Below are 21,375 nucleotides of genomic sequence, written 5' to 3' on the forward strand. Positions count from 1 at the left end.
GCCTCCTCCCTGGGGGATGGACAGCAGAGAAGAGGGCAGGGGGAGACGTCGGACAGTAACTTATGACAAAACAATAATGATTTGTGAATTATGGAGGGTTCATGAGGGAGGTGGGAGGGGGAAAACGGGCAGCTGATATCAGGGGCTAGAGTAGAAGGCAAATGTTTGGGAACGACAAGGGCAGCGAATGTACATATGTGATTGGCACAATGGATGTATGTATGGATTGTTATAAGAATTGTACGAGCCCCCAATAAAATAATTTAAAAAAATAAGAGGATCTAATGTCTGGGGTTGCACGATTTCCTTGAAAAAAGGCAATGGAGAGGTTTATGAGGACATTTGTTCTGATGAAGCATTCATTGATAATTTGTCTGAAAGCTATAGACACCATGTTTAAAATGTGTAGCTCTTGCTGGGTTGTTACAAAACAGTAATTGTTTAGTTCATGTGTAGTAATCATTTTTTCAGCATTCCTCAAGCACCAAGAAGGACACTAAAAGCATTTTTCCCAACTCTTCAAAATGTAATGCAGGCACTGACAGGAATGGTTTTCATGCTGGCAAGGATTGTATAACCTAGTACTGGGGAAAATACTTAAAACACATCTTGGTCCAAAAAAATATTTTCTTGCTTTGCAAAGGATATAAGTACAGACAGAATTGTTCAAGGCACTACAAAGTGGCAATAGTGGACTTCAAGTCTATCTGATTGCAAGTTAAATGTCTGATTAAGTTGAGTCCCCTGTTTTTAATTTTTTTTTCCAGTATAGGGCTTTACAGGAACATCATAGCCCATACAGAAAGGGGGAAAAAATTAAGAGCAGGCCAGCTCATTTCCATTCTACATTTCACATGCAATCAAAAAGACTTAGGAAAAAGGAGGTCTCTCTTTCTCATCCTCCCTCTTCCTCCAGGGAGCTTGATCTGAAGGGGAGACCGAGTGAGAGTCACCACAAAGGGGAAGGGGTGAAGCCATCCCTTGGATCAGAAGATGGAATCTTATTTAAGTAGAGCATTAAATATCCTTCGTGAGAAACATAAAATTTCTAGTACCTGGAAATCGCTTTGCATATCTCTAACACCACTCCATCACCCACGTCAAAGTTCATGACTAAACCTATTTAAGCACAATGGACAGAAAAACAAGTCTATGATTGCTACCCAGTGGACAGCTAAAGCTGAGGCTACACAGTCCATAGAATTCTGAGATATTCTGGAGGAAAAATTTTAAAATAACATTACTTTTACATTTTTATTACCTAGCTAACTTAAAAAAAAAAACGGTGTAAAACTACAAATGAATGATTTGCTATCACCTTAAAGGGCAGTATACATCTTTGCATGCCCTACACCTAACAATGTACATGGGCAAGCCAAAAAACAACAAACAACAAAAAACAAAAAAAAACCACTGCCATCAAGCTGAATCTGACTCCTAGTGACCCCAATAGGGCAGAGTAGAACTGTTTCTTTGGGCTGCTGAGATTAACAAACTTTATGGGAGCAAACAGCCTCATCTTTCGCCCATGGAGTGACTGGTGGGTTCGAACCACTGTAGTAGTTGACAGCTCAATGCATAACCCACTGTGTCACCAGGGCTCCTTATGCATGGATGAGAGTAGGCACTAAATTCATTGCCTTTCTATACTTATTAAATGCACCACTTTAATTATTGCTATTTGAATCTTCTTTCTAAAAGATATTTTCTATATTATGCATTTCTAAATAGTTCTGAAATATTTTTAAAACTGCAACAATAATGTTTAGAATCAATGAAAGGATGAAAAGATGAATCCTTTGTTATGACTAATATTTCATTAACTCTCCAAATGTAAGACCTTTGAAGTAACCTAGTCCAGCACTCCCCACAGTGGATTCTATGGCAGTGACTCTAAAAAAATGCTAACAGATGTTCCTCTTGAAAGGTAAGGAGGGGACGGTTCCACAGACAAACCAGATTGGAAAAACTATGTGGGTCTCTCAATGCAAATGCCTCGGAGACTTTCTTAAGCGGGTGTGCACTGTATACCTAATACACGATATTCTGACTTATTTTATGCTCTACTAGAAAAGGGGCAAATTGTTTCCAATTAAACCATGAAACAATGCTTCCCTAATACAGTGATTTTAAGATGCATTCCGATTACCAACACAATAAAGTGTAAAAGCAGTAAATCTAAGAATATACGAACTGGAAATATACAGTTTCTCAAATTTGATGATGGGATTATTTCTATTGCACAATTAGTACAACTATTATTATAATTTGAGGAATGACCTCCTAGTCCAAATCCCTCATGAAGAAACCACGGGCCAGGAAAGATACTTGACATGTCCAGAGACACACATGTAACCATAAGAGCCAGTTTCTCTTGCCTGCAACTGGCCTTTCATCAATTCCCTCATTACATTTAACTATTAGCTCATGCTTGGTGCTACTTTCACATGTCCATCTATTTTAATCTTTGTGCCCAAAGTCTCCTATCCCCCATTCATATCCCTTCCTGCTCATTACAAGTACACATTCCTTCGGCATCCTTCAGACAACTTTCCATCTTTAATTCCTAGTCCAAGAAGTCTCTCCCACCATACTAGGTAGAAGGTAACATCATGCCTCTTGCTTCTTTTACTCTCCTTCCGTAAGTAAAGAAGGAAGTATTTATATAAAATCATAGAACAACCAAATATCTAACTCGCTTCATCATACAGATAACAGAGTTGGACCCAGTGTCCATATCTTTCACTCCAAATTATACATTTCTTAACAATAGAGACCACATTACTTACAATATGCCATTGTTTTAATACATAATATGATGCTACTGATTCACACGACTCATTCATTCAACAAGTATCTATAGTTCCCTCTTGTGTGCTAGGAGCCCTGGTGTGGCACTGGGCACATTACCAACCCCAGGGTTGACAGTTCAAACCCACCAGCCAGTCCTCAGGAGAAAGGCTGTCTGTTCTTGCAAAGATTTACAGTCTCGAAGGGTCTCTATGACAAGGAATCGCCCGATGGTACTCAGTTTGGTTTGAGTTTTAGGACAGCATGAGACACAATTCTAGGTGCTAAGGTGTAACAATGAACTAAATAGATGGAAATCTTGTTCAGTTTACTTCATAAGAACAAAGGATTTTCTAGGAATAGAAACAGACGTCAGCTGGTCAAGTGCATCAGCTTTCTCAGATTTATTTGATGCTCCTCTCTCTTTATTTGTCCCTGTTCACTCTCCCTTTATAGCAAGGGCCTAAAGTCGCATGGTACTAGAAAAAAAAATTTTTTTAATGCCAGATAATGTTAAAGAGGTATACAGCTAAATGTGAAAGATTTGACAAGAATGTTAGATAAAATTGATTGTGGTGGTGATTGCACAACTCTTTTTTAATATGTTTACACCACTGAATTATATGATATGTGAATTTCATATATTCAATTCTATAACTATAAAAAAATTTTACAACAAAACTATAAAAAATGTTTAAGAATGTTTTATCATTCTTAGTTTACAGAAAATGAAAGGAGCATAAAATGTACAGAACATAAATGCCTGGCATCAGAAAGCACAGAAACAAACTAGTAAATTCAGATTAAGCCTCTTAATCTGTTTCTTCATCAGTACCAATAATGTGACGCAAACCTTGAAACTTTTCATGATGCTATCTAAAAATCTGTGTAAGAAATATTGAATATTAACCAAACTAGGACAGAATATAAACAGTCTTATCATTCATTAAGAAAATACACAGTTCTGCAACAAAACGAAAATCTTATAAAAATACCTTTTTGGAATTCCGGATTTTCTTTACTTGCTTAAAATTCAAATAAGTAAAGGATTTTAAATTGGCTTTCTAATTGCTTCTCGGCCTTTTGGCTAAGATCAAGTGTAAAGTGGCCTTCTATTTTATGTTTGCAATTACGTGGCTGAGGGTAATAAATATTTCTAGCGCTAACTACCGAGTACATTTAAATTCTTTACGTGACTGCTCTTCTGAGCCACCTAAATAATTTATATCATTGCAATTTCAAGGTATATTTTTAGAGCAAGCCTTTCAAAATGCCTAATATAAGTACAAATGCAGCAAATCTAAAGATGATTAACTAGAGAATTTAAATAAAAATGGGAATTACAAATTACAAGTAAATGGTTGATTTCAAATGCAAAAATACAAAAATTAGAGACTATTTGCAATGGCATCTGAATAAAAATCTATTTTAAGGCATTTTAAATGTAAAGTACCTAGCAAAAGCAGACATGAGAATTCCAATTCTAAATAAAATGTTGAAGATGAAGCTGTAAACTCGGAAAGATACTAAAAAGATCATTATCTACCCTCAGTACTGGTGGCTGTGAATGATCATTCGTGCTTCATTCTTTCATTAAACGTGTGTTTGTAGAGGAAAAGCAGCTTGCTTTTAATAAATCTTTCTCCTGTTATATGGCATCACTATGAGTTGGTGCCGATAAATCTAATAGCTTATAGATATGATTTCCCCAAAGTCCATAATGTTTAAATCACCTAATAATATACAATTTAAATTTGTTTTCAGAATGTATACAATATTTCATATTCTTTAGGCATTGTCAATTAACTAGTGAGTCTCTCAATCAAAACTAAAATGTTTTTTTTTTCTTCATGCCCAGTTGCTACTAGATGTTGCTATGCATTTTCCTATTATCAATGTATAATAATAAACATATTTATTTTAAATACTGTTACTATAATAAATTATAAATAATTTATTCCACATTTAATGAACCATATGCCCAACTTCTTATTCACACAGATGTATTGTTCTACAACAATTTAGGCTTGACTAATATATATTGTCCACAAATAATTTTCAAATCTGATCTGGTAATTAGATAGTGCATAGCAACTTTTCAACATTAACTAAAACTCTATTATATCACTGAACTACTAAAGCATTTTGTTTAAGAAAAATACATAGCTGCATCAGAGTACTCATTAATCAACATTTTAAATATAATTTTCTTTAGGTTTCTAAAATATTTTGATTTCATGTAAAAAGTGAGGCATGCTTAACAGTCAACATGTTAAAGTAATAAGTCTAAGATTCTATAAAAATTCAAAACACAGAAAAATAAAATGTGAAATTTTCTTTAAATCTTGGGTGGTCTGCTGAAGAAAATTTAGCTGCATATAAAAGTATAAATTACTGTTAAATCAGCTATTTGGATACAAGATAAGTTAATTTATGAAAACTTGTTTTAGTTTATACAAAGTCTATACATGAAAGACAATTTCTATGAGATGTCCAAGCACAGGGATGTTGGAATCCTATTGAAAATGGAAAAAGGTTTTGCACTCTACAAATATTGTTTGAACATAATATAAGCAGAAAAAATTGTGGTCTGTAAATCCATATGTTCTTAACTGGATATTCTTTATATACTTTTGTTTAAGTTTTCACAGTGCACCTCTGTGTTAATGATTTCAGGCTTCTTTCATGCTGTGAAAGAATATAAAACTAGTGCCATCTACTGGGAAAACGGGGATACCACTGAATCAACTATCAGCCGTTTTGGAATTAGGTTAAATAAAGAATTCCATTTTTAAGTCTATTAAAAACAAATGTTAAAAAATCTTCCCCCTGCCATTTCTATGTGGTCAAATAATTTTAGTTAAGAGGAACCTAAAAGATCAGCGTGAAAAAAAAAAAAAAGACGAGAGTGACTGGAAGGCAGAGGGCATGAACAGAACAAGTGGGAGGACACTCTGGTGGAAAGAAGCTTACAATCAGAGTATGGATATTTGCTCCATGTGTATCTCTTAGAATGGAGGTTCTGAGTCGAGTCAAAGGGCCCACCCTGAAGAGCGTCAGAAGATTTTAAATATATACCTTGAAAACTACACAGAAAGCCAACCCACTGCCAATGAGTCGATGCCAACTACTCCTGACCCTGACGGACAGAGTAAAACAGTGCCAAAGAGTGTCCGAGGTGGTACATCTTTACAGAAGCAGAATGGCACATCGTTCTCCCACCATCCAGCTGGGGGTTCAAACCACCAGCCTTTGGGTGAGAACCTTTAGCCACTAGGCTGTGTATACATTATGCACTTTCTGGGGAAGAAGGTCACAGCTTTCACAAACTAGTTAGGGAGAAGGTTCATCTCCTCGTGGTCCAAAGAAATACTTCAAAAATCTAACACAGAAAGTTAATCTACTCAACAGAGAGGTACAACCCACTAATGACTTCACACACATCCAGTGACTATAACATCTTCAGTAACGTCATGAGTTATTAATGAACGAATGCTGCTCAAACCTGAATAGCAAATTGTGTGGGTTGTTTTAATGCACATCTGTAGTATTCCTTCTTATCCATGATAACTTTCCAGTACTACATATAAATTTGCTCCAAGGAATAAGCTTAAGTTCTTAGTTCTCATTGTATGTCTAATCACCTACACCGCAACTGTTAGAGGAAAAAGTAAATGCACCTCTGGAAAATAAACATAGACTCTGTGTTACAGTTTTTTCGCTATTTATTTAGCAGCAATGTGATTTATAGCTATATTCACTACACTGTATTAATGGGTCTACCCATTAATAAAAAGAAAAGAGAAATTGGTGTTGACCAATATTCAAAATACAATCCAACTGTGCACTTTACTTTTCATCTTCCCATGTAAAGGATTCTCAAATAAATTTGCACTCTGACCTAGCTATCACTTCACCTACATGTAAACTTTCCAAATGTTTATTCATCATTTAACAAATATTTATTAAGTGCCAGGCACCATGCAAAGCTGTGGAGCCACTAAGCCCTGACCTAAGAGTTATGGCTATACAGATGGTACTGGAGGCCTCTCCAACAAGATGTGCCGAGTATCTGTCTGAAGGGCTTCTGATCTCTGTATCGGACCATTAGGCCATAATATAATCTTTACAAACTGCAAAACAGCCATGTGACTCTTCAGTTTACTGGAGACTTAAACACAGCACCAAAGTCAAGAAAGAGCCTCAGCCATAGTCAGATGAAAGTCTACTTCATCACTACAATTAGTGATCACTACAATTAGTACAATTCAAACGCCCGTACACGGCTGAAAGCTAACGTGGTCTAAGCTAAAATGAGACCTCATTTTTATCTATCAGTAAAACTAGTATAAAACTGTGCTTCTTCATCCCTCCTCAGAGAATGCTTCAGTCTTGTTCGGGGGGAGGAATTCTAGTGCCCACCCCTGGAGAAGACTTCTGTCCTCCACCACAGCCTAGCACAGGTTTCATTCAAATTCTCAGCCATTAATTAATAGTGACTTGTAAGATTTGATTGATTAGAAGCCAGGAGTAAAAAACAAATGAAAGTCTGCAAGATCATAGAATTTCAGAATTTAATAGATTATTTCACTTAAATTCCTAAATTTAAAGATGAAGACAGTGAGGCCTGGGGAGCTTTCTAGACTTGCTCACGGTCACCCAAATTAACGACAGCACTGTGGTCAATGTTGACTCCTAATCCAGGGCTCTTTTTAATACACAAAGGAAACTATGTTAGGAAATTAAGAAGAAATTCTGAGAGACAGGAGGGGGAAAATCTTTAATTACAAACATGAGTGGACCATAACTCAGAGGCACTTAATAAGCTCTAAATTAAAAATGTTTTATTAAAAAATAAGAAGTAAAGGAAGTCAAAGCTGAAAAGCGATAGATCGCTCTTCTGGGATACGGCCTTCAAGCAGGTCAATCCGGTTATAATCGACTTTAAGAGCCTGTTCCAATTATTTTTTGTTTCTGGAATTATTTTTATTGAATAATACTCAAAATTAGGAAACTGGCTAGGGAACAGAAATCTTTTTGATTTATAGAGATTTTTGTTGTAATGGGTTTTGACCAGGGAACAGTAAATTAAAGCAAACTTTAAACTTTTATCATAATTTGCTAAATCTCTAATGTTGGCCTCTCCCTTCCTTCCTTAAAGAAAGCAATAAGGAGAGGAATTCCCATTTGAATTTCATTTTTATTCCTTAAGATGTTAATAAGTTTATTTCATTATTTTTAAATACAATAATTCCTTCAACGTTGATATATACCTAAGAGTGAACTTTTACTCAATAAATAGATAACAAAGACTTTGCTAATAGTCATATTATAAAACATGTAGATACTGGTGGACTGATTTTCATAACACTTAGAAAGCAAATGTGCTAGAATCATTCAGACATTATTCAATATGGCTCTACCCAATCCATTTATCAAATTAAAATAAGTTTACCAGCCCGAGTTAAGAAAGAATACCAATGGTCAACAATTATGAGAGCAGAGAACAATCAGAAGGAATTCAGGACAACGCTGGCACCCTGTGAAAAGTGGCATCAACGTCACTGCATATGCTATGATGCAAACTCTCACCAAAACACAATTTTTTAAAAATGGTTAAGTAATGAAGATAAAAATGTTTTTCTGCGCTTTCCTCAGTCCTGGGTAGTAAAAATAAATGAATATTTTTAGGACTTGAGTTCTAGTTCAGTAGATGTTTAAGTAAAATAAAGAGATCAAAAAGGCAGATTGAGAGTTATTCCTGAAACATGAAGTGCATCTGTGGATCCTATTAAAGTTAAATGAAAGATGGAGCCTATCTAAACATTTAAAAGCCAAAATTCTAGCACATTTTCTTCCTTTTCAAAGATATATTATTAATTGGGAGTTAATACGTATATCATTCAAATTATCGCACATTTTCTTTTTAAAGTATTACAAAAGTCTGTCTTTCAGTATATACATCTTTTACAAAAATTGACTATTCAGCAAAATCTTTGCTAATTATCTATTTATTGAATAAACTTTGTCTTAGATACAAAGCACTGTTAAAGAAACTGTTACATTTGATAATAATGAAACAAATTATGGACATCTTAAAGAGAAAAATGAGGTTACTCGCCATTGTGATTTTCTTACAGGGCGTTCACGGGAATTTGCTTTAACGTCTAAGCCCTGTGCTCCTTGAAGCTGCCAATCAAGCAGATTGAGATGGTAAAAAAAAAAATTAAGGAAAGATAAGTCTTAGTATTAGAAGAATACAAATACCTATATACATATATGTGTAGATATAAGTAGACAGCATGAATATTCACACATATAGTGTTTACTACATGGCAGTCACTATTGTAGTACTGTTCACATTTTAATCTACTGAATTCCCACAGTAACTCTTTGGAGAGTTACTCACCTTGCTCCCATGAAGGAAGGGGCGAGGGGCTCACAATGTTGATGGAGCCCACTGCTCCACAGGGCTTCTACTGCAAAGATTACTTCTTTTCAATTATAAGCTTTGTTGGTTTTATCTTTGAGCCATTTTTGGTATCACAGCATTAAAGATACATATTATTCGATTAAAACAACTTCATTATAAGACCTTTCAATACAATGACTATCAAATCCAGAGGAATCCACTGAGAACGAATAAGCTATTTCTCTAAACTCAGCCCCCTCTGGGTATTAACATGTTCCAAGAACTGTGTAAGCCGTGTTACAAGAACTGTGCTGGGTGCTTTCACACACCTGACTGGTCCCCTTCAGTGGAAACATGGTCATGTGTACACGCATGTACCCTTCACACCCGGCTATTAAATGCAGGTCATACATAGCTATGGAACAGTTCCAGTTGCCCAGGGACTCAATTGGGTTAGGCTCTCCTTCACACTCATTCCTCAGACGACTCAGCAGATAAGCCTTGTCAGTGCTGCAGTTTGAGTCCCTAATCTATTCCTGCCTTTTCCCTTCTCAGACGCCCTCAATGTAAGCTCATGGTGGCAAGCAAGGGCATCGTTGGGGTCAGGGGATGCTGAGGAGAGTGGCTACAGACATCCATGCATTAAACTTCACAAGCTCCTCGAGTTACCACAAACAGACATAAATTCTATTTTCAGAATTGTGTTGGCTAGGCAAATAGAGCTTCAGGACAAATGTCTTATCTCCCTTTCCAATCTAGTTTCTATCCCATACCCTCCCATAGAAACATTCTGGAATTAGCATTGACCCACCACAATATTAACACAAGCTTTACAAAATGCTATCATTCTAGTCCCCTTCAAACCCCTGCCAAGATCTAAATCGCTCCAAATACTACATAAGACACTTCAAGATTTGGCTTCCTTTCTTTCTTCACCACTGTCTACTTGCTCTCATTCCCCTAAGCGAGCCGTACAGCATGACCTGTCCTTCTCTGAGCATGCCTGGCACTTACCAGGTTTTATGTCTTGCCTACTTCTGCACATGCTAGGGATGTCTTCCCATTTCTTGGACACCTGGCTAATTGCTGCTGCTCACAGTTTCAGACTCAGCTCAGGCACTACAGCCTGTATGGGATCCTGCTTAAAGTCAGAGGCCCTCCATTCCCGGGGCAGAGGGTGAGGAGTGTCCTCCCCGGTGGCCCCAGGGTCCCAGACAGGCATATTCGCAGTCTTGCGTCTAGACTCATCACCAGACGGCACCACGGCGCTTGCACTGCTCCAATCACCATCTTGTACGTCTTGAAGAAAGCAGCCCTCTCTGGCACTCAGTTGACATTCAGCATATGTTTAATGAACTTGGAATTACATTCTCTCTCATGTGATGAGAGAAGTCCTGGTGGCACATTGGATTAAGTGCTGGGCTGCTAGCCTAAGGGTTGGCAGTTTTGAACCCACCAGCTGTTCTGTGGGTGAAGGATGAAGCAGTCTGCTTCTGGGACGAGCTACAGCCTCAGAAAGGCCAGGAAGTGCGTCTACTCCATCCAGCAGTCACTATGAGTTGGAAACAACTCGGCTGCAGCAAGTTTGGTTTGGTTTTTTTTCTAATGTGGTAAAAGACATGTAGATTAATAAAAGGTATAAATAAAAGTGTCCACAGAAATGTGATTTTTGTAATAAAATTAAAATATCAAAGTTATGATAGGAACACATAATTAAATCTTAGACTTTGAAACCTCACTCGTTTAAACACTTAAAATCACATTTTTTAAAAGCATGATCATTCTAATGTCAGAACCAACTGGCCTGTGATACGAATTTTTTATTTGGGCATTATCAAGTAGAATGTTTTATTTTTAGCTACAATGAATGACTAATAATTATGCTAAGGTTGCTCTTTTTATTTTTGTTTTCTAAAAGAAGGGCTTCGTGTGAAACAAAAAGCATTCTTATTACTCTTTACTCAGATGGAAGTGCTACGCTGTGTGATTTGAGGCACTTTCTTATCAAGACTTCCAGCCTCGTGTGAGCATTATGACTTTCAGATGTGCAGCGTGCATTAAAGAACAAAAAGCTATCATGATTAGCGACAATGACACACTGGGCAAGGAAACTGGGCTGTGTTGCCCAGAGTCACACAGACTGTGGAAATGAACGTTACTCTAAATAGAGTGGTGTTTATAACCAATTTCCGCTTTCAAATTAGGGCCCAAGTGAAAGAAAACGAAGTTTAGCAAAGCATTCTGGTGTATCATTTCCTGCAGCAGACACACCCCCTCGGACCAGGGCCCTCACTATGAGCAGGACAAGGAGCAGCGACCTGAGGGGAGCCCACAAGCTCGCAGGGCTGCGGGCTGGCTCTTCGTCACCAGGTGCAGCAGGTTGAACGCAGACATCCCTGGGGTATCTTCACCACCAAAACCAGAGCAAAGAGCACAGGCCAGCGCTGAGAGGAGAAAAAAGACAAACAAAACAAAAATTAAAACAGCACAACGTTAAACACTCATTGCACAACTGATGGATAGGGTTCTATCTGGAACTTAGCACACACACCGATAAAACATCTTAAATGCCTGTTTCTCAGATGGTTAATTAATATCATATGATAAAAGTGCGCATGATATAACAGCACAGTATGTGGACACAGTATGTAAATGGTTGAAAGAAGAGGCAAAATGTTAAAGTTGAAAGGATTTAGCGTTTACTCAGCTCCTACTATGTCCAGGCACTGGCTTAGGCCTGTTGCACGCATGGTGTTGTTTATTAGAACAATAAACCTAGAAGCTAAGTTGCACCGCCAGTATATATGTGAGGGGACCCAGGCTCCAAGTCCAAAGGCACACAGCAAACAAGCAGGGAGAGACTAAATAGGGACCCTGTAATATCTGAGCACAAATACTATACTCACTTAGTCCAACAACTATGTGCAAATCTCTCTCCCCTGGAGAAGGTTGTAAAATATTGTAAGATTAAGACATTTCTTTTGTGCCAAATCAACCAGGGGAAAAAAATCAGATTTCACTTTAAAAACAGCATTAAATTTGGGGGAAAAAAACACAATTAAGTATAGAGTTTCATTGAAATTTATAATTTCTAGATCAATTGTGTGAATAATATTCATGGCCTAACATTTAAAAGGGCAAATGTCCTTTTTTTAATTTGGAAAAATGAAACCTATGGAAGAATCTCGAAATTGTGTGCATGTTGAACATTAGGGAAAAGTTCAGATTTTAGAATTTTTAAAAAGGTTTTATATACTATTTCAATCAGTAAAGGGAAAGATGAACTTCAAATGGAAATGAAAAATAATAGCTAAATATGAATGCCAAATAGTTTATTTAAATCAGCATAGTAAATGGCTTTACCACTAAATGTCCAAAAATGGATGTCAAATTACTGTCTTATTCACTTCCTACCCCCCCCATCATCCCCTGCTCCCCACAAAAAAAATGTCAGTTCCTGTTCTCTTCTGACCTCCTTGAAGAACAAATACAGAATACACAGTAATATATTTTACCAAATCACCCTGGAGTATATCTGACAGGAATCTGCTTGTATTAACATGCCTGAACTCTGACTTCTCCAAACTAAACTCACTACAAAAGTAAAACATTTTTGCATTACTAACTGGAGACAAAAGGGTGGAAGAGGGAAGGTAAGGATCAGAATGCACAGCCTGAAAGAACCATTAAACATAAATAAACATGCCATTTTCGAGAGTGAATGCAGAGCTGGGACAAGAGAGCATTCCTTGGGAGCAGACTACTGACTAATAAAAGATCAAAGGTCTATACCTCACAACACTATAAATAAAAATGTATTTTTTCCTTGTGACCTATAAAAGTGCGCACAGTAAATTAATTACTTAGCAAAGCTGTAGCCTAGTCGTGCTCCCGCAGCTAACCATAAACCGTCTTCCTATTCTGTTTCATCAACTGCTGCACCAGGCGGCCTGCACGCCGCCCATCCCCACCGCCATCTGGCCTGTGTCAAAGCCAGCACACAGGAAGAAAGGCAGAGGTTTCCCTCCGCAGGTCAGGCAAAGAACAAAGATGCCTCTTCTGCCATTAAAAGCTGAGGGCCTCAAATACCAGGGGCCCTGATTTAATGGCCAAGCCAGTTTGTTTCTACCCAAATAGCCAGGGCTCCATCTAGTGGCAGCTGAGTTTTGCCCAGTTTTGGGTTTTGTTTTTAAGGCAGGCCCAGAAAGTGCTACATTTATTTCAACAAGGTGGAGGAATTCGGACAATTAACTTTAGTGTAATCTAGTATTTTTTATAATAAAGAATGCCAGAAGTATGATTTGTCACAAAGTTATCCGTTTCCAAATCCTACAAAGCAAGTACTTCACAAACCAGGATCTGCTATAACCCTAATTGCTTAAATGTTTGCAAGGTTAAAAGACAAAGCACACACTAAGTGTTATCACTTACACACTAACCTGAATATATATAGCTGAAATGTAAAGAGAAAAACATTTCTAAATGTATTCTTAGAACTGGATGCCCAGGTAAATCAAATTCATAATCCTATTCTTATGTAATGCAAAAGAATCACAGTGAATGTGTCTCACATATGACATCAGAAACAACACTTCTACAAAGTGGAAAAAGCACGCTTTTATGCTGACATGTCCTAGCAAAATTTTATTTTTAGTTTTCCACCTAACTTGTCTGCAGAAAATAAAATACAGTGGCAAACAGACCTAAAGTAACTGTGTGTCTGCACACCAAAAAAATGAGATAGATGGCTGTGAACTATGGAATCAGACTGCCTGGATTTGAATCTGGCTCTGCCCTTACACAGTTGTGTGGTCTTCGGTAAGGTGCGTTCCCTCTCTGTGTCTCAGCTTCCTAGCTTCATAAACCCTAAAATAATGACTAGAAATGCGAGTCAGCGTAAGATGGTGGAGTAGGCACTCCCGATTACTCCCCCCCCAGCGAGCTGACTTAACACCGAATGCACAAAAGCCAGCCCAGACTGAGATCAGATGACGGCTGAGGTGTGGGAGAGCAGGGGGAGTCCAGAGAGGCAAGGACAGCACACGCATTGGCAGAACCTACCTGCTAAGTTGGAATCACATGCTTATCTTGGCCATTTTCAGACGGGACTGGCCATTCCTCCAAACAGAGGCGCTAATCTGAGGAAGCTGATGCCTGGTTTTTGTTTTTTGCTTATTTACGGAGGTACAGATTGACCACTGGAGCTCATGGGCCACACAATTCAGAAGCAGTGAAAAGAGAGGGACCCTGGCGCTGCAAGTGTGCTGAAAGTGTGCTGAATCTTCGTGGGGTCCTAATACTGGGTGAGAGAGTGCTGACTCTCACTGAGGCCTCAGACAGACAGGCACTAAGACCAGGAGGAATGGTTAAGGGAACAGGGCAAGATGGGAGCAGCTGGCTCCCTCCCTCCCCAAAGGGGGACACAGTGAGGAAGCCTAAGCAGGGGCACCCATGAAATAAAGACAGAGAGCTCCCCACTTTCGCCACAGGAAAGTCAGGCTACTAACATCAACATCTGAGACCAGCTAATCCTCCCACCATACAAACACGTGTGATGAAGCCTAAGGATCAGCATCCAGACTCCTAAAATCAGCTGGGGGGGAGAGGGTGGGAGGAACCCAAGGCTAATAGTGCCCTCTAGTGGTTCAAAGGAGAAGATACCAAGCCCGCTGACTCCAGAGTGGTTCTCAACCTGTGGGTTGCGCGACCCCTTTGGGGATTAAATGACCTTTTCAAAGGAGTCACCCAATTCATAACACTAACAAAAAGACAGTTATGAAGTAGCAACAAAAATAATGTTATGGTTGGGGGTCACCACGGCATGAGGAACTGTATCAAAGGGTCACAGCATTAAGAGGGTTGAGAACCACTGCTCCAGACGGACTTTGACTCTTAGGGACCTCATTGGGCGGACTGGAGCTGCTCCTGGGTTCCCAGGGCGGTCTCTGGAGGTAGGATGCTGCTCTCCCAGGGAGCACTGGTAAGTGTGGACCCCAGGCTTTAGGTTATCAGCTGGGTGCTGGGCCAATGTTCCACCACAGCACCCAATCTAAAAGTTTTCCCACAAAATCCAGAATATTTGAAGTTAAAAGGAAAAAAAGCCAGCGTTCCCCAAAACTTAGTAAAACACATAAAAATAACATGAGAAGAAAAACCAAAATTTGAAGAGGAAATGTCTCCTATGGAGGAGGGACTAATACAAAAAAATTGAGAATCTCAGACTATGATGCTACATATATTTAAAGAAAGCAAAATCCACAGAAGACAAAGTATTTCTGTATACACACTAGTACAAATAAATAAATAAATAGGAACGGAGAATTTTAGAAGTGAAGAATAAAACAAGAGAAGCACTCAACAAGAGTTGATCAGGCAAAAGATAGAACAAATGAGTTAGAAAACAAAATAACTAAACTTAGCACATCTCAATAGAAAAGAACAAAGAAAAGCAAATAAACTCGAAAGAAAATATGGGATTCAAAAAAAATAAGGGATTCATAGAGATATCTAACATTGTAGTTTTTGGAATCTCAGATCATCTTGACAACAATAAAGACACAGAAACGGTTTTTTAAGAGATAATCAAGAGAAAATTTTCCAGATCTGAACAGAGGGCCAAGCTTGCAAACACAGGAAGCTACACGCACCCCTATCACAAGAGGTACAAAATGATCAGCTCTGTTTCTAAAAAACAAAGATCAGGAGAGGATTCTGAAAGAAGCAAGGGAAAAATAAAACTTAACCCACCAAGAGGCTTTGGTAAGGATCGATACAGTAACAAATAAATGGAAACAAGGTGGCCACCAACAGATGAATACATAAGCAAACCATGGCACATATATGCAATAAATAGTATGCCCCCATAAAGAACAATGAAGAGTCCCCAAACATAGCATGGAGAGACTTTGAGAGCATAATGCTAAGTGAAATAAAGCAAACTGATATGGACAAATACAGCATAGTCGCTCTTTTATAATAACACATCTGTATACATAGATACCAAGTAGGCTTATACCATAGAGCTTTGTTGGGTGGTTGTTGTTGTTTTACATCAAATGTGAATGTGGCGAGCACAGAACAACCAAATTAAAATCAAGCATTTGAGCTCAGCTAAATGGGTATACGCAAATTGGAATATGGATAGGTGCAGATGTACACAGAGGCTAGAACAGACAGAAATATCTGTAGCAAAACTAAAACCAAACCCACCATTCCAACGCCTAGCAGCCCTATAAAGGGTTTCTGAGACCATGAATCTTTACGGGAGAGAAGAGGCCCCTTTCCCCCCAGAGTGGCTGATACAGTGTAAAGCACTGACCTTGAAGTTAGTGCAACACTTCAAACCCACAGTGCTACCAGGGCTCCTTAGAAGTATCTAGAGATGTGAGTGCCGGCACATCTGAGGATAAGTCAGAAAGTATGGTTCTAGGGTTCCAGTTCATGCCTGCACAAACTGATGCCAAACAAAATGTGCTTAAATGGGTCTCTTCGACCCGGGAAGGGCTGTAATACACTTGTCCAAGTCTCATTAGAATGCCTTGCAAAAAAAAAAAAAAAGTCCAATCAAAACAATACTGCTTCCAAGGGGTCCTGCTGGGCCAGATAAACTGAAGGTGGAGAAATCAGCTCAGAAGGTTATGAGGCCCAGTGGGGGGATTCCAAAGGGGTACTCTTGATAGATTTTCTCAAAAGGCTTAAAACAATCACGAGGGCTTACTACAGTTTGTTTGCTTGCTTGCTTGTTTGTTTGTTTGAATAAGTGAAAACTACATTGATGAGAAAGGGCCAGGAAAATTGAACCAAGGGATTGTTTTCAACCACAACACACCTGTCTATTCTTTGAAGACAGCAAGCACTGTCCTCTGAGAATTCCATTGGAAAACCTCACCTCATCTGCTCCTCAGCCCCTAATCGTGCCTCTTCAGACTTCTTTTTACTCTCAAAACTCAAAGAGCACAGAAAAGAAACACAAGTTGAGTGCTGTGGGGATGTGCAAGCTGCCTCTTTGACAGGTACAAACTGAAGAGCAGTGAATTCTCATGGGCACAGGTAGAAGATAGAAGCACTGCCTTCAGCGTGTATAGATCTGAATGGAAGATATGCCAAGGAACAGTATCTTCACAGGTTCATTGTTTATTTAAGAAAGGCTTGTATGATCTTGTAGCAATACTTTCTGGCATACCCTCCTCGTATGAAATGGGACCCTAGCTGTAATACTTTTTTAGTGACCCAGGTATATGCATATACGCATCAGACTCAAATACGTGTACCCATAAGACCAAACACCTTCCAGCATTGGTATTCTGAATTTTGAAGGCTCAGGACCGTATCGTCACCAGGCAACTCAGTTAATTGGCATAGTATAGCACAGCTGTATATCCTAGTGGAAACAGAAGCAACTGGGGTGCTAAAACATTGCAGTGGTCCATCTTCCAGCTTCACTAGCCAGGAGCAAAGCAGTAAGAAGGTACCCAAAAGTGCAGAGAAGAACTAAGTCTATAAAAGCCACAATCTCATCAAGCCTGCTGCCAGAACTAGATGGAGCCCAGCTACCACCACAGATCTTTCTCATCAGTGTCATAATAGTTGGTCCTACAACATATGTACAGATGTTTGACACAATGGATATATGTATGGCTTGTGATAAGAGCTGGAAGAGCCCTCCAAAAAAAATTTAAGAAAAAAAATAGTTGGTCCTGGAGGAAAAGCTTAGAGCAGAAATCATATTCTTATTTATTAAATAAATAAACAGTAGAGATGAAAATTCTCAAGGGTTTTTTTGTGCTAACATGTCACCTGTAGGAAAATATGGTGTTTTGCCTGTCAATCAGGTTGCAGCTGCCACTGAGAAAAATGGCTCTCTGGAGCTTTCTCTCTCTCCCCCTCACCCCCCTCCCCACCCTTTATACCAAGGAGCCACACTGAGATCCACCAGAGCCCTGGTAGGGGCCCATTGCCATTGACTCCACAAGACTTTGCACCCACCGGTTGGTGATGTTCCTGCATTTTGCATCATTGTATGTGTCTGCATGAGTCTGAAGAGCGATGTGTGGACTAGTATTGGAATTATGGACTTGATCTGCACCGGGCTGGGATGTTTTCCTGATATACAATTACTTCTTGATATAAAGCTCTTGCTTACACATATGAGTGTTTGGATTTGTTTCTCTAGTCAACTCAGCCTAACACAAACTCCCCGAGACACTCTTTAAACCTAGTCCTGAGTCTATCCCCAAATCACCTTTTAGTGACAATAAGATAGTGCTACAGAAAATAAAAAATAATACCAGTGTTCTACCTAAAAACCATGAGTATAAAGCCAAAAGGTCAACAATTACTCAAGAACAGATAAGCTAAGGGGGTAGAGAAACTAGAGTACTGAAAGAGGTACAAACAGACACAATTAAAGAATGTGATAAATGTAACTAATGTCAGTGAGCAATTTATGTGAAAACTGGAACTTAACCTGCTGTGTAAACTTCACCAAAAAATTCAATACTATATCCTTTTTTTTTTAAAGTTAATTGATTTAGAAGTATTTGGAGCAATTTCCAGTGTATATACACTCAACAAATGGTAACCATCTATTATTTAAATGTGCTATTTGCTAAAGGAGCTCTAGTGGCACTATTGGGTAACCAATGCACTATCACAAGGTGGGTGGTTCAAACCCACCAGCCTCTCCTCCGGAAAATGTTGAGGCTATCTGTTCCTGTACAGATTTACAGTCTCGGAAACCTTAGACAGAGTCACTATGAAATGGAATCAACTCGATGGCAATGGGTTTAATGATTTACTATATTTTTAAATTATATGAATTTTAACTGCTCTATTTATAGTTAGCAGGTCATTCATTCTCCAGTGTCAGAATCCAATTTAGAACATAACCCTCTCTACTTTTTTGAAACCTTTTCACAGTGAATTATCCTAAAGGTAATAGGATAAAGATATCCTAAAGTGTTGGGAGCCGGTGGCCATTAAGGCCTTAGCCTCAGCCACGGCGCCGAACTTGGCTGCTTCCTGGTTGTTAAGTTTCGTCTTTCATTTGCTAAATCTGTGGGGGACTGGCCCTGCCTAAATTCCTGCCCAACCCTACCTCCACGTTCCTAGCTACGTGCTCTGTAGCATGGGCGGTTGTTAGAGTTGACCTTTTCACCCATTGGTTAATAATGCCGAGCGCTCATTGGACTAAGATGGACTTTGCATTACGCCTGATGAACCTTAGTCTGCATGCAGGACGTCTTTGAGAACTAGCGCGCGCCTTTTTACCTGCAGCTGATTGGTTAACATTCTTATGCTTCATTATAATGTACACGTTGGATTGGATGTTGTGTAGCACACCTTATTAAAATATGCACCTCCCAGTCCCCCTTTATATACCCCAGCTTTGCCCAAATAAATGGAGTTTGAATCAGCGTTTTGTCTTGCTCCATGTCTCCGTGTCTTTCTCCATCCAGGTCCGCCTTTCCCTGCAGGGCCCTGCTGGTGTGTCCCGCAGGCCGGGACGCTACACTAAAGATAATAGTTGATGAAGCACTTGGTGACAGGCCACCAGCCTGAGTACTGTACATTTTATCAGTTCAAATCACCCTCAGAATCTTATGAGGCATAGATAATCCTTTTCTAATTTTTTGATGTAGACACTGAGGCCTAAGGAGGTAGCTGGTAGGAGAATGGGCTTTGAACCTAGGCTGCCTAACTCCAGTATCAGTGTTCTTGACCACTACACAATTGGCAAAGAAAAGCTTGAGATTGTACCAACTAACTTTAGATACTCTGATTCTATGTTAACCGGAGAAAAGAAAGTTTAATTCAAGATGACTTTAAAGATTCTCTCCCTTGAAACAGAAATCTCCCTTTACGGGAGATTCTCTCCCTTAAAATTTGGGAGCTCGGTGTGTGAAAACCTTGGATATCCTCAGATTTCTGGATTTGAGCTTTTCATTCCACCAGACACAACTTCTCCTCTTTCACCTTCAACTGCTTCTCTAAATTCCTTGGAAATACCTTTAGGACAGAGCCCTGAGGATACCAAGTATGGACTCAACTTGCTTTACCACAACTTTAATATGTTGAGCAGTTATTTTAGAGATTCAGTGAGCCTCCTCCCCCAATTTTTTCAAGCATCAATTTAGCAACTTTCTTCCCACCGCACTCTTCAAGCAGCCTGGGTTATGGTCCTCACCAGAGTGATCCTAACCCCCCCAAAAGCAAATTAAATACCTGTGTCTGTGTGGTGACAATCTAAGGAAGAAGCTCTAAATGCCCTTGATCGACACTGATCAAGGACCACCCAGGGAATCCACAACCCTCTCCAAGTTTATTCTCAACTTCCTCACTGTGTCTTGTCTTTCTCCCAAATAATCGCACAGATGGACAACATTCACAGTTAATGGGCATTTTTTAAAGCCAGAAACCAGAGTGTATCTTTCAAATCTTTCTGAATGTTTAGCACATGATTGAAAATAACAGATGCTTTTTTAAAAATGGCTTGGCTCTTTCCCTCGGCCTCGGACCAGGTGGCGGCAGGATTCTAAAGCTCAGCCATGGCCAAGAGTAAAGCCCGGGACCTTCGCAGCAAGAAGGAAGAGCTGCTCAGACAGCTCGGCCACCTGAAGGTGGAGTTGTTGCAGCTGCGCGTTGCCAAAGTGACAGGCGGCGCGGCGTCCAAGCTCCCCAAAATCCGAGTTGTCCGCAAATCCATTGCTCGAGTTCTCGCCGTCATCAACCAGGCTCAGAAGAAGGACCTCAGGCAGTTCGACAACGGTTAAGAAGGACAAGCCCCTAGATCTGCGGCCCAAGAAAAGCGCAGGAGAGCCCCAGGACCAGGACGCAGCAGCAGCAGGCGCGGCTGGACCCGCTGCGCAAGCACGCAGTCAAGGCCTGAGCCCTGCGTGTCCATACAACAAACTGGCTGGGGAAAAAATGGCTTGAACAATAATACATAATAAGCAATATTGACTATGTGTTGAGAACATAATTCAATTATGTGCTTGCCTATAATCTTATTAGCCCTTGGTGATGATTCCCCATAGCATACAGTGCCGTTTCCCAAACCAGGTTCTGAGACACCCTACACTTCCCTTCAACTGAGTTCCATAGTCATTGTGGAAATGCTACCCATTATGAAGACATCTGAGGCCTGCCTACGTTTATCTGAACTGGTGCCTCTC

The 21,375-nt window shown here is 39.4% G+C and overlaps 1 protein-coding gene and 1 pseudogene across 1 annotated transcript in view; one reads left to right on the top strand and one right to left on the bottom strand.

Moving 5' to 3' along the window:
- MSRB3 (methionine sulfoxide reductase B3) overlaps window positions 1–11,636 on the bottom strand; it is a 138,671-nt gene extending 127,035 nt beyond the window's left edge. Inside the window, exon 1 of the mRNA XM_004700801.2 lies at window positions 11,521–11,636. Within this exon, the coding sequence (XP_004700858.1) occupies window positions 11,521–11,596 (76 nt within the window). The 5' untranslated portion in view covers window positions 11,597–11,636. The remainder of the gene's footprint in view (window positions 1–11,520) is intronic.
- A 9,112-nt stretch (window positions 11,637–20,748) lies between these two features.
- LOC101663586 lies at window positions 20,749–21,089 on the top strand (annotated as a pseudogene).
- Window positions 21,090–21,375: the final 286 nt, after the last annotated feature.

This window comes from Echinops telfairi, unplaced genomic scaffold, assembly GCF_000313985.2.
Source record: "Echinops telfairi isolate 266 unplaced genomic scaffold, ASM31398v2 ScPeMD7_2;HRSCAF=8, whole genome shotgun sequence".
Taxonomy (NCBI): Eukaryota; Metazoa; Chordata; class Mammalia; order Afrosoricida; family Tenrecidae; genus Echinops; species Echinops telfairi.